This window comes from Crinia signifera, chromosome 6 (genome assembly GCF_055691185.1).
Source record: "Crinia signifera chromosome 6, ASM5569118v1, whole genome shotgun sequence".
NCBI classification, from domain to species: domain Eukaryota; kingdom Metazoa; phylum Chordata; class Amphibia; order Anura; family Myobatrachidae; genus Crinia; species Crinia signifera.
Window position 1 is genome coordinate 193,457,689 of NC_139222.1, and position 21,989 is coordinate 193,479,677.

At 42.4% G+C, this 21,989-nt stretch overlaps 1 protein-coding gene and 1 long non-coding RNA gene across 3 annotated transcripts in view; one reads left to right on the forward strand and one right to left on the reverse strand.

Moving 5' to 3' along the window:
- The window catches only part of LOC146008803 (uncharacterized), a 39,390-nt gene extending 36,294 nt beyond the window's left edge, over positions 1-3,096 (reverse strand). Inside the window, exon 1 of the long non-coding RNA XR_014444573.1 lies at positions 2,978-3,096. This is a non-coding gene — a long non-coding RNA (uncharacterized LOC146008803). The remainder of the gene's footprint in view (positions 1-2,977) is intronic.
- SCD (stearoyl-CoA desaturase) overlaps positions 1-21,989 on the forward strand; it is a 36,753-nt gene that overhangs the window by 2,175 nt on the left and 12,589 nt on the right. Inside the window, exons 1-3 of one of the 2 annotated variants that reach the window (XM_083148487.1) lie at positions 3,183-3,507; positions 12,086-12,350; positions 18,396-18,526. In XM_083148487.1, the coding sequence (XP_083004613.1) occupies positions 12,104-12,350; positions 18,396-18,526 (378 nt within the window). In that variant the 5' untranslated portion in view covers positions 3,183-3,507; positions 12,086-12,103. Of the gene's footprint in view, positions 1-3,182; positions 3,508-12,085; positions 12,351-18,395; positions 18,527-21,989 lie in introns of those variants that run through there. The other variant, XM_083148488.1, reaches the window with a different exon arrangement.

Below are 21,989 nucleotides of genomic sequence, written 5' to 3' on the forward strand. Positions count from 1 at the left end.
CGCTTAGTACATCTCGCACTTAGAAATAGCCCTGTGTGTACTGACCTTAACTTTCTTTAGAAAGCACCACACCCACTTTTGAAAGTAGAAAGGAAAATCCAGAACAAATACTGTGAAGCAAATGCAAGTAAAACCAAATAGTAAAGTCAGGGCTATTGTAAAGAATCTCTGCACCCGAGGAAAAACTTCAACCTTTTCCTGATTGTTCTCTTGTATCTCTTGCAAACATTGTCACAGTGTAGCCACAACAATATCAATATGGGCTACTGCCAGTAATATCTTTAAGTAAAACTTCTACAGGTAATCCCCCAAATTTTACAATGGTTGATCCCTGACCTAAGGCATCTGTCCTGCTTTTCTGAGCATGTGCAAGGAAAGTGCCCTGCATTCTTATAAAAGATCCAAAGAACTTCATAACAGAGGAGCCAGCTCTTTTACATGATAATAAGAGCAGAATTAAGCCCTGTACACAGGAGGCAATGGGAACCCAGTGCAAGCGATGTGCTTAAGCACAGATCGCCCAGCACACATTGCTGACACACATGTTACTGTATGTACCAGCAATGTATGCTAAGCAATCTGTGTGGACCAGTGTTCTATGATGAGAACACTGGCGATATGACTAGATTTTGACTGCATAAAGTCAAAATCCTGTCAGGCAATGGCGACACATGGGACCACGCATCGCTGTCTCTATGGCGTGTACACGGGTGTGGTATGGGGCACCGATAGTGGGGATCCCAACAGTCATTATCCCGACGTCGGGAACCCGACTGCCGGTGCTCCCACAGGGAAGCGAGCGCAAAGAAGCCCCTTGTGGGCTCGCTGCGCTTACCGCGCTGCGGGCTCGGTGGCTCCCACATGTTCTGTTCTCCCTCTTGTGGGGGTTGTGGACCCCCACAAGCGAGAATAGCCCCTGTGAGTCAGGATCCCGACGTCGGGATCCCCACTGTCCGAGCGTAATCCGGCACGCGTGTACACAAGGGGCGATGTTTGCTTATTTTTAAGCGATCTAGTCAGATTGCTAAGAAATAGCACTGAAATCATCCTGTGTGTACTGGGCTTTAGGGTTTTAGAAAGGTGACTGGGGGTTCAGAAGGGTGGTACAATATTGTATAGCCACCCACTCCTGGGCCCTATAGCATCTGTACCACATGCGTGGCAGCAACTTCCAGTTTACAACAATTTAACAATCAGAATTGTTTTTTTTTTTTTTTTTTAGATATATATGTTAGATGGGAAGTGACAATATAAGCAAAGAATCACAAATATTACAAATATATATGTGCACAAGAAAATTGAGGCAATAGATTTGTTTGTGGATGAAAAGGGATTTTAGGGTGCAAAGACAACTAATATATGTGTGTTGCAGTAATACTACAGTAATACATAGGTTAATGTGTTTAGTGAGGTGCGCTGTGTGTGTGTTGGGATATTTTTAATAGGAGCCCCAAAATAGATCTATTGTGCAAGTTATACCATGCTAAAAATGTCTTGTGGAACAAAGAGGGAGGATCCATTGCATCTGATTACAAGCATCATGATAAATGCTGCTTCAGGGACAATCTTCAAACTGAAAGGAAATCAAATTAATGGATGCAATCAGAACGAAATTGTACAAGATGACACTATACTGTACTGTAAAAATCCCTCGATTAGTTTTTCAGTTATAGAAATATCCCACAAATACAGATAGTGTCCACTTGTTATAGCCTCAGATACATGGTCAAAAAAGGACTAATCACCATACCTACCTAAAGGCAGGAGATCGCTTCCCCCATAACATTGAATTAAAACCAGTACTTACAGCACATGCTACTGCAGGGGCCATAGTGAGCCAGGTGCCAGCTCATACATCCCAGTACATAAGTAATAAATATAGAGTAAAAAATACACTGTAAGATTTTCAGTGACATATGCTGTAATGTGTTAGCAGAGAGATGTTCACATTTGTTAAAAGCTGAATATAGTCTATTGGACTTTTGCAATGGATTCCTTCATCCCATGCATTCACAAACTCAGAAAGTGCAGTACTCAGGGTATGGGTGAAAACCGGACCAGGACAAAACCCCCGGACCGCCAGACCGGACATCAAACTCTGCATTTTGTAGCTTGTAGGGTCCGGTCCGGGGGGTGTCCTGTCCGGGGGGGCTGCCTGTCACCAGGTAGAGGAGGAGGGGAAGAATAAAGCCTCCCTGTATGGTCCGGGCATGTATCAAAAACCGGATGGTCCGGACCACCCGGGGAGGCTGTAATCTCCCCTCCCCCATGTCCCTGGTGATAGCTACCCAGGACAGGGATGTCCTGTTCGGCGGGCCGGAGTCTAGTCCAGGTCCGGGTTTTACATAGTCCCCTGTACTCAGGACTTTTAGGAAGTGATCTTTGATAAATGGAGTAGTGGAGAGTAGGGATGGACATTGCATCGCAATGTTTCACTATCATCAATGTTTTTGTTTCGATTGTAGTAGTTTTACCATTCGATGATGCATTCCATTGTTTGCCGCCACCAAATGGTAAACATTTGATGGTGCTCCGATGGTCCCACCCACCAGCCAGTCATGGTGCAGTGTTTCTGCACATGCATGGCCAGGGCTTTTTTGTGCATTCGCCAATCATGTGATTTATTTTTCTAGCGAATTCTTCTGATGCGATGGTCAGTGGCCATTGCATTGAAATATTCAATGTCAGATGCTCAGCCATAATTTGATGGTGGGCTTCTGATGTCCATCCCATTTCTGTTTTGTTGGAAGACAGGCTCTCCATTGCATCATTAGGGATGGACACTGAAAGTTGACGGTTTATCATTAAAGGTCTAAAGTGTTCCTATAGCTGCAGTATTGTGCTGGAATTAATGACACAAAGTTGCCTTTGATAAAAAAGCTGCAGTATTGTGCTGGAATTAATAACACAAAGTTGCCTTTGATAAAAAAAATAACACTGCATTTGACCCTAAAAGATGACAGTGTGCAATGCTTACGGAGTGGGTAACTATAGGTCAGCAACATGACACATCCGCGCAGCAGCCGCTCTTTCATCACCCTGAAAAGGGAGCATTATAAAACCCAGGTCCCAGCAGCAGCAGCAGCAGCAGCACCAGGCGCATGCGCACTGCCACCCGCACGCCGGTTTACAGAGCTGCCTTTGCAGTCAGCAGATTGCTGGCGGCCAATAGCAGTGTGCGGAGCATGTGGCACCAAATTTCTCTGCGCCAATAGGACGACGGGGCTCTTACTGGAATAAATGAACAGGCATCATTATCATTTCAATACCCTCCCTGACCGACCGTCAGCAGCAGCAGCAGCAGCAACAGCAGCGCTATCAGTTGCAGCAAGGCAGCCCTCCTGTCCCTGAGTATTAGCTGCTGCCTGCTACAGCCCGGGCATTGTGTGTGTGACTGTGATCTGCACGTCTGACTCCTGCATCCACCCCTGGCGTGTATGTGACATAGCAGCAACAGCAGCAGGGGGTACTGCATACAGCAGAGCCGCCAGGACCAGCACATACCAGGTACTGCTGCACTTACCCTCATGGCATTGGCATAGGCTGCCCCTGCAGAGGGGTGACGACATAGCCCACTTTCTACCTATATTTCTATGACGCGTGTGTGTGCATGTATATATGGATGGATGGATGGATGGATGTATATGTGTGTGTGTATATATATATTATTACACGGTGAGCTTGTTAGAATAAAATATGGATATATTAGCTATAGCTCTTGATTCCTCCACCCAAATTGATGCTATGGGCTGCTTTCTGTCTGTATTATTATTCGTGTCTTTATAATAGGAAGAGCTATATCTATATATATATATATATATATATATATATATATATATATATATATATATATATATATATAATGCTGCATATTATATACTGTATGACCATTCTATACAATGTGATGTAGCTGAATCTGTTTTCATTAATGATACAAACGCAAATATCCTGTTTTCTACCTATCTACATATGTCTTAGTATTATCAGACAATAGATTTACCTGTTACATAATGGGATCACTGTTGTGTTCTATTATATTATCTTTTTAATATTCATATTTAGCCATTTTGCCTTTAATGTTAGTGTGCTACAGTTAAATCCATTTCTGCCCTCCTTTCTCTCCACTGCATAACAACAGGCAGGGCAGCCTTTCTGGTTATTACTGAATGGATGAGGGGTGTGCTAGGTTGCTGGAAGCTAGAATGATGGATACAGGAATGAATTGCACATTTCGGGAAACTTCTGTTAAGCTGTGTTTGTCTATGCTCCTGGAATATGTAGATTTTCCACGATCTGCTGTCAGTCTATAGAAATGAAATTGGAGACCATGTTGCTGCAAGGAAGCTCTCCTTGCTGTAATCAGGCCTTTGTCCATGGGAAATGGATGTTACTGCGTTGCAGTCATTTTTACATCTGTGCTAATTGTTGTGATGCGACATCATGTGCCAGGATTACTGCATGCAGTATCAGTACGAGTACGAGTAAGCCTCACTTAATAAAGGACAATCTTCCCAGTCCCTAGTGAAGACCTGTCATTGCTAGATTCATATTGTTACATGTTGACGTCAGTGGCAAAATTAGCTCATTCCTCTCTGACATCACAATGGCAGAAGAGATTATATCACAGACTTAACTCTTTACTACACTATAGGCCTAAGCATTAATATAGTGATTGATCCTTGAAGATCTTTCGAGAGCCAAAGGAGCTGATGAATATAATAATATACAACTCAGAAACTGTGCGGTGAAATCTGGGAGCCAGCAAGATCTTCTAAGACTGTTGGGGAAGATGTGTAATCATTAGTATTTATAGAAGTGACTCCCCATAGCTCACAGTGATAATTGTTAGGGGCGTTTGCCGACCCTGGTATATGTTCTATAAGGCATTCCCATGATTTTATGTAACCTAAAGAGGTTACATAAAGAGTTAGACAGTAACCGTCCTTACAATGTTGTGTAGGCTTAGCTGCCCATTTTAGGATAGCCCTTCACCAACCAAGATTTTGTGTTGAGAGGGTATCTGATCTTTTGATTTTTATAGTCCGGGACATTTATTTTGGGACCCACTTACCAGTTGACTTTCAAGTTGGATAAAAGCAACAATATGTTCTGCTGTGTCTGGTGATCATAATGGGATGCAGGGAGATAAAAAAAATCTATGTACTAAAGGGGCCTACACACGGGGCGACACGGCTGAGCGATCTGAGCAATGTATCTGCACAGCGATGTGTTATGCTGTGTACTGAATGATCTGTCAGGGCCAGGGCGGTGATGTCACTAGATTTATCCATCATTCTGGATATTAATCCCCAGGTGATAGAGATGCATAGGGTTGCCCTTTGTTCCGCTATAACCCCTGCACATGGAGCGATGTGGTCAGATTGCCTAGAAAATGTCCTGACATCGCCATGTGTGTAGGCCCCTTAAGCTTTGGAGAGAGATAGAGTGGGAAGAGATAAAGTTTCAACCAATCAACTCGTAGCTGTCGTTTTTTCAAACACAGTCTGTAACATGACAGTTAGGAGCTGATTTGCTAATACTTTATCCCTCCAAGGCTTAGTAAATAGATCCCAAAGTCACTTGTCCAAGGGTATGGAGGGTAGGAGTGAATAAGCCCTCATGTTTTCTCATCTATATGTTATTTTTGATTGTCTTAAATGTCTGTCGTATTGAATAATTGAAGCATCTAGGGCAGGGGTCGGGGAACTGTTTTACCTTTTTCCCCAAAATATATTTAGATACGCCGACGTTACCCCCTTGATTTGTACCACACACAGCCATTATACATATGCCACACACCGTGAGACCCATTATATATATATTCCACACACCGTGAGGCCCATTATACATATGCCACACACCGTGAGGCCCATTATATATATATATATATATATATATATATATATATATATATATATATATATATATATATATATATATATGCCACACACCATGAGGCCCATTATATGTATATGCCACGCACCGTGAGGCCCATTATACAGTACATATGCCACGCACCGTGAGGCCCACTATACATATGCCACGCACCGTGAGGCCCACTATACATATGCCACGCACCGTGAGGCCCACTATACATATGCCACGCACCGTGAGGCCCACTATACATATGCCACGCACCGTGAGGCCCACTATACATATGCCACGCACCGTGAGGCCCACTATACATATGCCACGCACCGTGAGGCCCACTATACATATGCCACGCACCGTGAGGCCCACTATACATATGCCACACACCGTGAGGCCCACTATACATATGCCACACACCGTGAGGCCCACTATACATATGCCACACACCGTGAGGCCCACTATACATATGCCACACACCGTGAGGCCCACTATACATATGCCACACACCGTGAGGCCCACTATACATATGCCACACACCGTGAGGCCCACTATACATATGCCACACACCGTGAGGCCCACTATACATATGCCACACACCGTGAGGCCCACTATACATATGCCACACACCGTGAGGCCCACTATACATATGCCACACACCGTGAGGCCCACTATACATATGCCACACACCGTGAGGCCCACTATACATATGCCACACACCGTGAGGCCCATTACATATTATGGCACATAAGTGCCACTTACCCACATGCTAATTTTTAGGGGGCTCTTTCTCAATGCCAGGAGTTACATACTTGATTCCAAAGGCTTCCTGCTTGATGCCAGGGGCATCATACTCGATGCCAAGGAGGTTTTATGCTTGTTGCCAAGGGGGTAGCAGTCTGACAGCCGAGCAGAGAATGATGGGCTGCCCAGCTGTCTTCAGAGCGGGTCCGCAGTAGCGCAGCATTAAAACAGTCTGACAGCCGGACAGAAGCAGTGGGCTGCCCGACTGTCTTTAGAGCAGGTCCACGGCTCTTTGAAATCTCGCACTGAGCCACCAGCCACTGCCACGCCTGATTGGCTGCCGGACTGCGAGCTCCTATTGGCTGGCATCCCGGCACGAGATTTCAAACAGCTGCGGACATGCTTTCAAGACAGCCGGGTAGCACACCACTTCTGCCAGGCTGTCACACTATTTTAATGCTGAGCTGCAGTGGACCCTCTCTCGCTCTGAAGACAGCCGCGCAGCCCACCACCTCTGCCTGACAGTCATACTGTTTCAGTGCTACCGCTGCGGACAGTGAAATTAAATTCCAGGACGGTCCCGCTGCCGAGACACTGCGTGACCGTCCATTACCTCCAGTATTTCATTTTTACCTTAGTTTGGGTCATTTACCCCTGTTCCCTGACAACTGATCTAGGGTGACCTAAATATTTCAAAATACGGTACTTATGTAGTATCTGGGCTGCCGATTTTTTGATTGTATGCCTTAAGTTAAGGCATACAATCAGATGCGATGCGATGCGATATCGCATCGCATCGCATGCGACCATCGGATGCGATGACCCGATTTTTCCATAGGAATCAATGTTAAAATGGACTGAGTCCATTTTAACATGGAATTCAATGGGAAAAAGGGGTCCTTTTCATACCCCTACTATCCAAGTGGGCATGGAGTTGGATATAAACCTGTGGCGAGCGCAGCGAGCCACCGAGCCCGAAGCGTGGCGAGCGAAGCGAGCCCCGCGAGGGGACGGTATTCTGTGTCCCCTCGCGGGGCTCGCTACGCTCGCCACGCTTCGGGCTCGGTGGCTCGCTACGCTCGCCACAGGTTTATATCCAACTCCATGCCCACTTGGATAGTAGGGGTATGAAAAGGACCCCTTTTTCCCATTGAATTCCATGTTAAAATGGACTCAGTCCATTTTAACATTGATTCCTATGGAAAAATCGGGTCATCGCATCGCATCGCATCCGATGGTCGCATGCGATGCGATGCGATGTACCCGATTTAGAAATCGGCAGCCCAGATACTACATAAGTACCCAAAATACTTTTCTTTGTAAAACATATATACAGGTCGAGTATCCCGTATCCGAATATCCGTTATCCGAATTATTCCGAAATACGGACATTCCAGAAAGTGAAAAAAAATTTTTTTTTTGCTAAAAACTCACTGGGGACATATGTAACAGCATCACTGGGGACATGATATGTAACTGGCACTATATATGTGCAAGACAATGATTGCTTGGCATTCAAATTCAGTGCTGAGATAGTACACACATTTTGTTTCACGTTTTGAAACCTTGTTTTTTGAACAATTAAAATATGTTTGTGTGTATTTTATGTGGTAATAAAATATATTTGTGTGTATATTATGTGTTTATACAGCATAAATGCAAGATACTTCAAAATACATAATTGAAATATTAAAATATTCCGAAATACGGAATAATCCGTTATCCAAAATTCTCCTGGTCCCGAGCATTTTGGATACGGGATACTCAACCTGTGTGTATATATATATATATATCATACATACATACATACATACGACTTTTCTAAGTTCACATTCCTGGTCATGTTTCTTAGTGGCTTGTCAAGCCAACTCCAATACTGGTCATATCCAGATATTTCTTTATTTACTGTCGCTTTACTGTAAATATATATGCAGTTGTGCAAGTATATTTTATTATTATTAACCTTTATTTATATGGCGCCATATGGGAAACGCAGTACCCAATTACAGAGAACATAATACAACAGAGGACAAGTACAGGGTACATAAACATAAGTCACATATAGTTATACATTAGGCGATATTGTGAACTATATCGTTAAGAAAGGGCTTAGTGCAGGCAGTGGCAGAGATTTGGTGCCAATGAAGATGGATTATGTAAGACAACGAAAAGCACATGAGGAAAGAGGGCCCTGCTCACAAGAGATTACATTTTAACTCCAAAACCTGTAAGAACACTCCACTTCAGATCTACAAAGCTAGTATTTATGTTCTCCTTTGGAGTAGGGAAATGGTATCTTCCTGACATAGCCAATGTCATTGAGTTCAGGGCTCAGCAGAAACTACAGTATTTACAGTATTCAGTACAATAAAAATGCATCAACAAAATGGAAATGACCTTTCTCTCTAATCTATTTCTCTTTCTCTGTTTACATATGTTCATGTGTCATGTTTGACATATACCATGGTGACCTAATGAATGAGCGTATGCAAATATTACAGTATTAATCTTATTTATTATTCCCTAAACTGACCTAGATTGTAGTTACTCACTGCCTACTTACTACAGTTGTATGCAGTCATTTAATGTGTCACTGTAAGAAAACCACCTTCTATGTATACTTCTCAATGTGACAATCATCAATTATTTCACATAATAATAGTAATTTCTCACTACCCACGGAATATAACAAGCAGGCCTGCAAGATCTCACATATAGGTGTTGAGGACAACATTAAAGCACGTGTTTTGCCGGCAAACACCTTTGTTGAAAGTTTGGGAGGTAATGTACAGGAAGAGGGGTAAAATGGCTAACCTGTATGTAACCATGATCCTATAACGTATTGTAATTATTTGCTATAGGTTACAGTACAATTTTATTATATAAATCAGAATGTAAAGTTACCAATCACAAATAAGCAAACACCGGGATCAGATCATATAATCTAGCCACAATATAAACCCAATTTCAGTGATTTACATTCTACCACTACTTAATAAAAAGTATCTTAAATCTATGGCTTTAGGCAGCAGCAGAACATGATCAAAATTATCTTTGTATTCTAATTCAAATGTAACCGTTCTTTATGATTATTTTTAAGTGCTTGTGTTTATTATTATTTTTACTATATTCAATGAAATATTATCTAAAGCTTATCACATATGTCTTCATAACGTGCGGCAAAATTGATATACCCATATGTGTGGCAAATGTAATAGTTATGTCCAGAATACTGCTACAAAGTGTCACCAAGGTCAACCTGTGTAGCCATTTTAGGCATGACCAGGGGAGGCTCCAGAGTAGGGGCTGAAGCACATTCTGAATTAGGGGAGCCACACCAACTGCCATTCCAAACTGACTCACTGGCAGTTGGTGTGGTTACCCATTTGAATTTTGGTGCACCCTCTCCTCTGGAGCCACCACTAGTCAAGAATGAAGATAACCAAGACTGACAGCCTTTAAATTACCACCACTTAGTAGATTTTCCCACTTAGTAGATTTTCCTCTTCCTTATGCTGTGTGTCCATATGTGTGGGAGATTAGACCATGTGTTAAATTCTATAGTCTATGAATTGTTTCAGTTGTAGACCACGATATCACTGGCAAAGCCTGTGAGAGGCATGCTTCTTAAATTATTGGTGCTTTAAAAAATGGTCAGGCTTAATGCTATTACGTTTCCCTCAATTTGTGTAAGTTTTGTCTATTTGTTAAGTATGTTTTGGCCCCCAACAAAAGCCCCATACACATTATCTGATCCCCACCGATATTGTTGAGCACAAAGGGGCCGGCGGGCGGCTGAGCGATACCGTTAATGAGGGTCTCTCATCTGCACAAGTTAACAACAACGCCATGGAGACACTAGTCGACATTGTTCACAGTATCGCTCAGAAAGCCCTTGCTGAGCAATATTGGTAACAATATAGTGTAGTGTGTATGGGGCTTTAATGTTTTCATCCATGTGATAAAGGGAAAAAGCCATGATGTTGAATCAACGAATGGACGCATTCAAGTTTGAGGGATAGATTTACTAAACTTTTTAAAAATTAAAAGCTGTGTTGTTTCCCATAGCAACCACATGGATTCTGTCAGACATTGCCTAGGATGCAACAGAGAAATTATAGACATAACTAAACTAATTTGTATATATATCTAGAGGATATAGAGAGAGCGCACTAGTGAACTTATTTTAATTATTGAATTTATTATTAGGATGCACAGATAGTGATCACAATATACAATTAATAAAATAGTATACACATATAAAAAGCTTTACAGGTATTAAAACTTATATTGCAAATAATTTATAGCAATCTGTGCCTAGTATGAAGTAGTAAACCCCTATCTTAGTACTTAACTCTGGGTCCAATAATATGAACCTACTGAGGGAGAAAAATGTCCAGAGATTGCAATCTCAAGTAAACTTCCCAGGTACACTTTGTAGATATCTGCTGCCCCAAGACTGGGTTTTACAGCATTGGAAAAATCATCTCCAGGACCCGGTAAGCTCCGGGGTTGTTGCCCGGGTGAATACTGTCACAGAATCTGCTCATTATCTCACGGTGTGTGGACACCTTAAAATTACACTGGGACAAGTCCCAATAGACTACCCATTACTCGGCTGCCAAGCACATTAGGAGGCGATTAATAGAACTTCTCTAGTCCATTTGGACACATTCTATTCAAGTGTATATACATCCTGTTGAATTGATACAAATTGAGTCTGCAACATATGACTACAAAGTGTACCTGGGAAGTTTACTTGAGATTGCAATCTCTGGACATTTTTCTCCCTCAGTAGGTTCATATTATTTGACCCAGAGTTAAGTACTAAGATAGGGGTTTACTACTTCATACTAGGCACAGATTGCTATAAATTATTTGCAATATTCTTTTTTAATACCTGTAAAGCTTTTTATATGTGTATACTATTTTATTAATTGTATATTGTGATCACTATCTGTGCATCCTAATAATAAATTCAATAATTAAAATAAGTTCACTAGTGCGCTCTCTCTATATCCTCTAGATATATATACAAATTAGTTTTTCCCTTTTTTGGGGGTACACAGAGGTCCCCAATTGAGAGCTGCAAGTGGTAACTTTGTTTCTTTTTTCCCACCGATTTCCCCTTCTTTTTTAATCATTACATTTAGGTGGAAAGTGCGCCCGTTTTTTTCTGGTATTTTTTTGCTTGCCTTCCTGGTGTGTCGGGGAGCAGTGTGTTTAAATATATCACACTAACACCCGTTACACATCTGGTGGTATAGCGGAGATACCAAATTTTATCTGTATAACTCAAATGGTTTCCGTGAACAACATTAACGCTTTTCATTTCTAGGAGTGTTAGTGCACCGGCCATATATATGCAAATTTTCCAAACGAATATATAAGATTTTCATCATACACTTTATGGTATTCAGCTCTTCATCTATCTAATCTTATCAACTACATATTTTTTTTTTTTGTCTTTCAGTTTTGATTGTCTGTGAAGATGATGTATCGGGGGAGCCAGACTGTGGGCACATGTGTGGAAAAGCCTACTGTTAATGCTGAGGACATTGGAGCAGACCGTGTCATGACTGATGACATCTTTGACACCACATATTGTGAGAAGAAAGGCCCCAAACCTCCAATGAGAATAGTGTGGAGAAACGTCATACTGATGGCTCTGCTACATATAGGAGCGTTGTATGGAGTTTTGGTTCTACCATTAGCAAAGCCTGCCACCTTGGTGTTTGGTAAGACAATACACTGTTCTTTTCCAGTACAGTTATATTATCATTGCTTTGCCTTCACGCTGAGTCAGAATATGGCTTTTTCAGTTATTTTAAGTGTAACTTGAATGAAATAAATACACATTAGTAGGGAGTCACATCAAATTGCTCAATTTATCAGGGCCCAAAACATTTGCACAGTGTGCACCATTACTGTGTTCCTTCTGTAAGGGTCACAACCAGGATATAATTTGAAGTTCAGTCCCACAGTTTCAACCACTAACTTCAGTTACTGGACATTCCTGTTAGCCTGCCCATCACCCCCCCCCCCCCCCTCCCTCACTGGGGGAGTGTATCCCATGGCCATTGAGGAGGATCTCTAGCCACCAGGGAAGGGTGGGTCATGGGTTAATATGACAGTGATTTTCTTGTATAGAGGGCAGCGTTTATAGACTCCCCGTCACTGGGTAGGGAAGGAATTATTCTTCACTGGGGGCTTGTGGACATGGGGCAGGGGTTGTCATGCCACTAGGGGATCTGTCATCTTTGGGGTGATTTTACAGTGGTAGTGGGTACCATTAAATTTAATTGAAAGAAGAATCATAACATTTTCTGTCCCATTTTGGAAAATATATTAATATGTTAAGTAGTTGAGGATTTCTTTTTTTTTTTTTCTTATGACAACTTTTTTACTTCATAACCAAATATGCAATGCACCATTAAATTCCATTTCTCTGAGGAAATGTTGTGACATAAATTTTAGGACCTAAAACAAGTTTTTCTTTCATGTCATAATACTAACTGATCTATGCTCTAGAAAACCTTGTGACATCCACACTGCTTTGGCTATAGTATAAACAAGCAAACCTAAGCTAAACTGGCCTTCCTCATTCCAACAAATGTATAAAATGACAGTATATACTGTAGTTGAATTGTAAATACCTATTTTAATGCATGTGCTGAAGCGAACCTGCGTGATGGTTGTGTTTTATCCTGGGTGATATTGTTTATGTGGACATGTTATTACCTACCCATTCTTTGTTCGTGCCAATTGCCACCTGTGTTAACTTTTTAACGGTTTATTGACCTGCTGAGTTTGTACTGTTTTGCTTGATATGATCTCACCTGACTTGTCTAACAACCCCTGAGTTAGAGTGGCTTACTAGCTGAAGTCCTACAGGTTAGCAACTGAGAATTTTTTTCTTAGGTTAGCAACTGAGTATCGCGAACACATCAAGGGACGACCATAACTAGCCTACCTAGTGTCATTTTTTTCCGCTTACGCAATGCTTTCACCGGACCTTTTTTAAACTACTAAAATGTCCAACGTGTGACAGAGGGATTCGGTATGAAATCCCGACGGTCAAAATCCTGACAGGGTGAAAATCCTGAATGGGTCAAAATCCCGACAAGGACAAAATCCTGACATATAGAATGTACAGGTGAAACAGTCAACATGACTTTCTGTCGACAGGTCGACATGGATTTTTTTACCCAAATGTCGACAAGGACACAGTTGGAAGTGAACCGCAGCCCCTCGCATCGCTCGCTATGCGGCGCTCGGCACACTATTTTATTCTCCCACCACGCCCTAGTGGATGGTAGGGCATGAAATACCGCCGGGTCAAAAAACAGTGAAAAACCCATGTCGACCGAAAGTCATGTTGACTGTTTCACCTGAACATTCTATATGTCGGGATTTTGACTGCATCGCTGACAGAGGGCCAGATGCATGAAAAGGTCAACATTAGTTTTGCGGTGTCAGTCTTGTGCATGTTGACCTAGACATAGTCTACCTGCTATACCACACCCGTTCAGTTATGTGGTGAGGAACAGGGTTGTTCTTCTGACTTTTCACATATTTTATGCTTGCCAGCCACTAGCACTAGTTTTGCTTTCAACATTGACTATAAATAATTACATTTAGGCCTGCACCACCAACTCATGGCACCCCTGGCAGCTTCCGAGGTGGCAGGATTGCGTACGATACAACGTATGCGGTCACTGCATCCTCGACCTGGTTATTTTGCCGGTTGATGACGTATCAACCTGGGGTTTAGTTGTAGTGTGAAAGCACCATGGGGGAAATTTACTAAAGGAAATTTGTAAAAAAAAATAGGTGTATTTGTATCCAGAAATACACTTATTTTTTACATTTACTATCCCGAAAATATGGCAATTCGTAGTCGTATTGATGTGCTATCATTACGAATTGCCGTATTTTCGGGATAGTAAATGTCAAAAATAAGTGTATTTCTGGATACAAATACACCTATTTTTTACAAATTTCCATTAGTAAATTCCCCCCCATATGTCAGGACAGAGACTCATGGGCTTTTAGCACCCAGTAAGGCTAATAGTCACCCACTGAAAAAAGCTGGGACTTTTTTCAATATTAATGCACTGCTTGAGTAATTAATAAGATTGTAACCTGAAGTGCTACCTATGTGGTCCCATTAATAATGGAGAGCTATCTAAGATTGATGCCCATTGTACTTGGTGCATATAAACAAACAGACTGGTGTTAAGTTAGATCATTCTTAGTAACTAAAGCTACAAATATTAATAGTGTATTGACGCCCATATATTGCGTAATAGGCTTCATCCAGCTATTCACCAATAGCATACAGTATGTACCAGGTTTACTTATATGCCAATACATTTACACCCACCAGTTCTTAAGCACAAGAAAAAAAGGTAGTTTTTTTTTGCAATTTGCTGTAAGGAAACCGATGTACATCCAACTCCATATGAGACCTAACGTGTGTAATAACAACGTCTAACTGTTTATTGCAAACTAGGTGGAAAACAATGGCAATAATGCTTTCAGTGTATTTGAGCTGGACAGATCAGAAACAGATACAGTATACTGGTATAAATGACATTTGCTGCTACAGTATGCAGTAAAGCAATACTGATACCAGCATACTTACAGTATCTCAGTGCATTAGATAGTTTGGAGCTATTGACTGTGTGCGCTGCATAAAAAGGATCATAATAAATTGCACATTATTTATTCAGCAGAAGATGTTGGCCCAGATTCAAGGAGGGAAGACAATTGGCTGATAAACCAACACACAAATATACAGTACTGTAAGAACATAAATATCAGTAGTGAAGGGCCGGCAAGGAAAACCACTTCATTTCTCAGGTGATGGCCAGCACTGAGAGCTGAGTTTAACGCAGACCTACACAGTTACAGCAGCAATACAAAGAGGTTTGGGTACATTTAGCAAAGGGACAAATAGAAGATAATATCATACGTTCCAGGAGCACAAAAAGATAGCAACAAATATACATTTTAACGCAACCTGCTATTGTGTTGCCCAGAGTAATACTTTGTTTTCTGTAAATGCCACACCTGGTTTTTTTCTGTCTTATGACAACAGAATTTGAAAAATGTTGCAGGACAGCTAACAAATATTGGTCCTGATTCAGCAAAAAATCCTACAAATGGACAAGAACCATATTGCACTGCAGATATAACAGAGAGAGTTAGATTTGGGTGGGGTGCGTTCAAACTGAAATCTAAATTGCAGTGTCAAAATAAAGTCGTCTAACATCTGTGGGCTACATGCAAAAGTGGACGTTATTTACCGCACACAGAAATGTATTTGCTCCCGTTGCATAGCAATATCATTTGTTCCAGATACAAAATTACTTGCGTTTTTGCTTTGCTGAATCCAGACCATACTGCAAAAAAAATAAAATAAAAATGAAACATTCAACATATACCGAGAACATTAATAATCGGTACTTGTTTCCTAGCACGGCCACACCGATTTACATCGGGGTGGTCGTGTCGGAAAAATCGGGTCGATCGCATCGCATGCGATTTGGTCGCATGCGATGCGATCGACGCGACCGACCGATTTTCGACCCGATTTTTTTATTGAATGAAATGTAAATCGGGTCCCTGGGACCCGATTTTACATTGGATTCAATGTAAAATATTCCCAACCCCCCCAAATTTTACGGCGTACACCCCACCCCACGATAGACGCCAACCCGAAGCGTGGCGAGCGCAGCGAGCCCGCGAGGGGCGGCGGTGCGCGTCCTCCGACCTTTTCATTCCCCTACTATCCACGTCGGCGTGGAGTTGAGAATAGAATAGTGTGGCGAGCGCAGCGAGCCACCGAGCCCGAAGCGTGGCGAGCGGACGCGTATACCTGTGAAGTTATACGCATCCCCTCGCGGGGCTTGCTGCGCTCGCCACGCTTCGGGCTCACTATTCTATTCTCAACTCCACGCCGACGTGGATAGTAGGGGAATGAAAAGGTCGGAGGACGCGCACCGCCGCCCCTCGCGGGCTCGCTGCGCTTGTCACGCTTCGGGTTGGCGTCTATCGTGGGGTGACGACGGGGACATCTATAATGTGAAATGGGTCATATTGGCCCATTTCACATTTTTCACATTTTCTTACTATTTCAATGTTAAAAAATATTTTAACATTGAAGCCTATGGAAAAATCGGGGGCATCGCGTCGGGACCAATGTTAATGGTCCCGACCGACGCGATGCCCCCGATATTTTACCTTTCCCGACACGATTTCAATGTTAAAATATTTTTTAACATTGAAGCCTATGGAAATATCGGGGGCATCGCGTCGGTCGCGTCGGGACCAATGTTAATGGTCCCGACCGACGCGATGCCCTCGATATTGTGTCCTAGCCGGCAAAATGGACCTGATTTCAAAGGAAATCGGGTCCATCGTATGGATCGTGTACCTTAACTTAAAGGTACACGATCCATAAGATTGTGGCCGTGCTAGGAAACAAGTAGCGAATAATCTCCCTCGCTGAGCATAACTCACTGGTGACTGAGCTTTTCACTCAGTGATGCTAGTTAAAGCTGGGCACAAGGAATGCACAGTACTTGATAATGCTCAATTCAGCTGCATTTATTAATCCTCATGATAATTTGTTTGAAAGAAGTAACATGTATGAGAAACAGAACAGTGAAATACTGTATACGTGCAGTATTGGTAAAGCCATGTACTATAGTATGTAAAAAAAAAAGCCAGTAGGTCACAAAGTCACTGTTCATAAAGAACTAACACAATGTATTTTCCTGGGGTTTCAATTGTTCAGTGCATTATCCTGCTAACTCAATTATTCAGCCCTTCCTGAACTAATGAGAAAGCAGTTCTGTGTGTGGCAGGGTAAATGTATTAACCTCTTGTCAGCAGGTTAAGCGTCTCTCTCAGCAAAAGTTTGGCTAAATAGTTTTGAGGTATGATGCGTTTTAATGTGTTTTTAATTATGTGTTCTAAAATATACCCATGTAAACAAATCCTAACTCTTCTTGGAGAATTTGCTTGAGAACAGTCATTGACACCTACCCAAAGAAAGGACATCTGCCAGACTGTTCACTATACAGGTCATGTAATTGATCCTTGCAAAATCGACAGATTGAAACGAAATATCTGGTCTAGAAAAAAAATCTTTAGTCTGCCTAGGGGCATCGCTACTGTTATAGTGATGCAATAGAGATTGCCACAGACAATTGCTCAGTTTAGCTGCTTGCACAGATAGTATGCAGTAATCCCACAGTGGGCCTGTTATGCGCCAAGTGGCACAGTTGTGAAAATCTGAACTTAAACAGAGGGCAGTTACTGTAGTATAATATCACTTGTAAAGTTTTTGTTGCTACACAAAAAAACTCTCCCCTAGTTTTTTATTGGAAGTAGTTTTTCAAGCACTAAACGTCTGATGCACTTTGGAAAAGCATTTTTTTTGGTTTGCACAATTGGTTACATGTAGTCACACATACACAATGGTCGTGTGTTAAGCAGGGGGTTAGTGTGCACTTTTTGGAGCATCAAAGTGTGTGTGTGTGTGTGTGTGTGTGTGTGTGTGTATGTGTGTGTATATATATATATGTGTATATATATATATATATATATATATATATATATATATATATATATATATATATATATATATATATATATATGCTGTTAATTTACTGCCAGTGCATGCTGGGATATGCAGTTTAGTAGCTTGAATACCACCATTTAGTTACTTTTTTTTTGCTTTATTTGGTAATCAATTTAATTTGTTCCTGCAGCTGTTGTGTGTTTCATGCTGAGTGCCCTGGGAGTGACCGCTGGTGCCCACCGTCTCTGGAGCCATCGATCTTACAAAGCTAAATTGCCCCTGAGGATATTTCTGGCAGTGGCAAATACAATGGCATTTCAGGTAAAATATTTTATTAGTGTGTGTATATATTCAATTGGTCTTAATATATCAAGGGACAACTGCCATCAATTAATCTTAGTTGGGTTAAAACTTTATGTGAATGTACTGGATTATAAGGAGACCAATATCATCACATTATGGTAGTAGCACTTCTGTCTGATGTAAAATGCATTTCAGCGTGGCAAGGTGTGCTCCTGAGAGAGACTGACTCTCTCTCTCTCTCTCTCTCTCTCTCTCTCTCTCTCTCTCTCTCTCTCTCTCTCGCATGTACTCGCATTTATGCTCATGTGCAGCCGCTGGGGGATGGATGCACCCGTGGGAAGGCTCAGCGTTTAATGGGTATTCCCATGGGATACCCGTTCATGGGGTAATTCCCCCGATGACCCGGCTACGGGGGGCGGGCAGCTAACCACCCGCTTCCTGCACAGGGTGCCCGCAGATCTTGGACACCACAGAGGTGTCTGAGATCTGCAAGCACTTGCAAAATCATTTGATGGACGGTGACCATCGAATGATTTTATCCCTGCACGCAAGGCTGCGAATGGATGTTTGGAGGCTTTTGGTGGGCTCACAAGGCTGCGAATCCTTGCGAGACCACCAGAATAAGGGCCTTTGTGATATGTATGCCAGGTTTACTTCATGTATATTCACGCTCAGTTGCTTTTGTAGAAAAACATATATATTGACATACATATTTGTTATTAGGTTTGAATCAAATGCAGCAGGTATAACTCTCCTGGTACGCAGTCATTAGATCTACTGTGTCTCGGTTGGCAGTCAAAAGGTCGGTTGGCAGTCAAAAGGTCGACCTTTTGACCCTGTCAACCTTTTGACTGTCAACCAATAGTGGTCAACCTTATGACTGTAGACCTAGACATTGTAGATCTAATATATCATAGCCTACTGATTATTGAGGCACATAGGTGTGTCTGTGCATCGGTTCACAATTTCTCTTTTATCCAGCTGGGGACACTGGAACGTATTTACACTTGATGTAGAGGTCTGCCTTGTAGGAGCTGGGAACTACTAAATTTAAAAGTTTAAAGTTCCTCCCTTCTACTACCCCAGTTACAAAAATGGTGGGCACTGGGCATACCTGACCTCCAGACACTGGACAGGAGCGATTGCTGTTACACAATAGCAAGCGCTGGAGGCCAGGTATGCACAGTGGTTCTAGTGCACAGCAGGCAGGAAGGCAGTGGTCCTGGCTCTGTGAGCCGGTGTGGTCACTGTATTCCTTTGCCAGCTTTAGCACGTCCTGTTTATTGGGCCGTCTTCTATGGATGGGTAGCCATCTTTGGTTTCCTATACAGGCTGAGACCAGGTTCGCAGTCTTGCTGGTGCAAGGAACACCTGCTTCAGACCACCATACCAGAAGTATCTGCCTTTCCAAGGGCAGTGAGTGCATTGGGGTGTGGAGGTTTGGTTAAGGCAGTATTCCTTATTGTTTGGGTGTTTTAGCGCCCTCTCTGCTGTTCTATCACCTTCTGGTTTCCCTGTTTATTACTGCTTACACTTTTCTTCTGTACAAGTGTGTAACTGTGTGGAATAATGACGGGCAGGTCCAGCACAAAAGCTATTCTCTTGTTCTGCGTGCTGTAATAAGTTTACTTTTAACCCTGATGCCAAGGCAACGTTATGTAGAAATTGTACAATCCCTGATGCCTCAGGGACAGGCGAGTCAACAGACACTCCACCACCATGGGCTTCCCTGCTAGCGTGAGCAGTGATACATTTATCTTCTGAATTAGCTGAGGCCCATAGATGTGAACCTGCTTGAGCAGCTAAGTTATCGAAGTCTGTTGAGACTTTAGATGCTTCTATGGGGACTGTCTCCAAGCCTACTGCAACGTCCTCATTTAGACAAAAGCGACACAAACTTGCATTTTTACAATCTGATGACTCCAAGGATTAAGGAATTTCATTAGGATGACATAGAGGAAGGGTAATAGGAGGATATTCTAGAAGAATCCTCTCTGGACCCCGAACCTGCTACTCTGAGAGTAGAAACCCTTATCCTAGTGGTCCAACGGTTCCTTAATGTACCAGATGAACCACCAAAGTCCCAGGAATTTGATTTATTTAGAAAACAACCAAAGCAAGCAGTTTCTTTTCCTTTCCAAACCAGGATCAATTAGCATTGGAGCAATTGGAGGACGGTTTAGATGCCAGTACGCCAAGAACTTATCTCTGCATTTTGGTAGAACACATCAAAGAATCTGCTATCTTTGTAGGTGAGGCAACAAAGGATATCACCTTTGGATCTTGGCTAATACCTTTTGTGTCAGGTAGGGCCTCATGGCTTAAATCCTGACAAACGGACATTGAATCCAAGAGTGCAGTGGAAGCTCTTCCCTTTACAGGGGACATATTATTTGGCCCAGAACTCAACAAATGGATTGCTGTGGCTATAAGTGATAAAACTGCCTTTTTACCAAAGGTAGCCCCTCCAGTGATACATCAATATTCAGATCTCTCTTTTCAGTCATTTTATCTTCAGTCATCCTTTTGAGGTAAAGGCAGAGGAAGCGGGGATCATTCCAGAGGTTGAGGAAGAAGAGCCCTTCAATAGTTGGCATGACTGTCTACTGTCCCACCTGGGAAGTTCTGTAGTAGGAGCTCGCCTTTTGGACTTTCATCACCATTGGGACCATCTCACAAGTGACCCATGAATCCATCAGTTACTCTCCTTTGACTACAGAATAGAATTTGCACGGTAACCACCTTCTTGGTTTTTCGTAACAGGACTACCTGGAAAAACAGGAGGTTTTACAACAGGCGACTCAATCACGGCTGGATGCTCACATGTTGGTTCAGGTTCTATTCCACCAAATGGCAGGTTAATACTCAAATCTTTTCATAGGTCCGAAACCAGATGGATCAGTAAGACCAATCCTCAACCTGAAGTCACTAAATTAATACTTGAAGTACCACTGGTATCTTCAATGCTCTATTGGCCACATAGGACATATTATGAAACCATCCATTTCGGGTACAATCAGACAAACAGCCATGGCCGAACCCGAAGTTGCCAGGCGATGCGGGAGGTGTCCGGAATCCTGCATTGAACCGACTGCCAACACAGTCTTTTATCGGCGGTGTTGATCCCATAGTTTGAGAACTGGGAAGCAGATATCCTAAGTCGACAGAATCTGCATCCGGGGGAATGGGCACTGCACCAGGAGGTGTTTCAGGTCAGTCTGCCAGTGGGGATGTCCTCAGGTAGAATTAATAGCATCTCTGCACAATCATTGCATGCCATTGTATGTCTGGCAAATGAGAGACCCAGCAACAGTAGCAGTAGACACTTTTGCAAGTCTGTTGCCATACAGTCTGGTGTAGGGGTGTCCAAACCAGTCCTCAAGATCCACCAACAGTACATTTTCCAGACCACCTAGCTTGTGCTAAGGTGTCACATTTTTAAACCTGCTGTATTCCTAACTGACACATTCTACAGATCGAT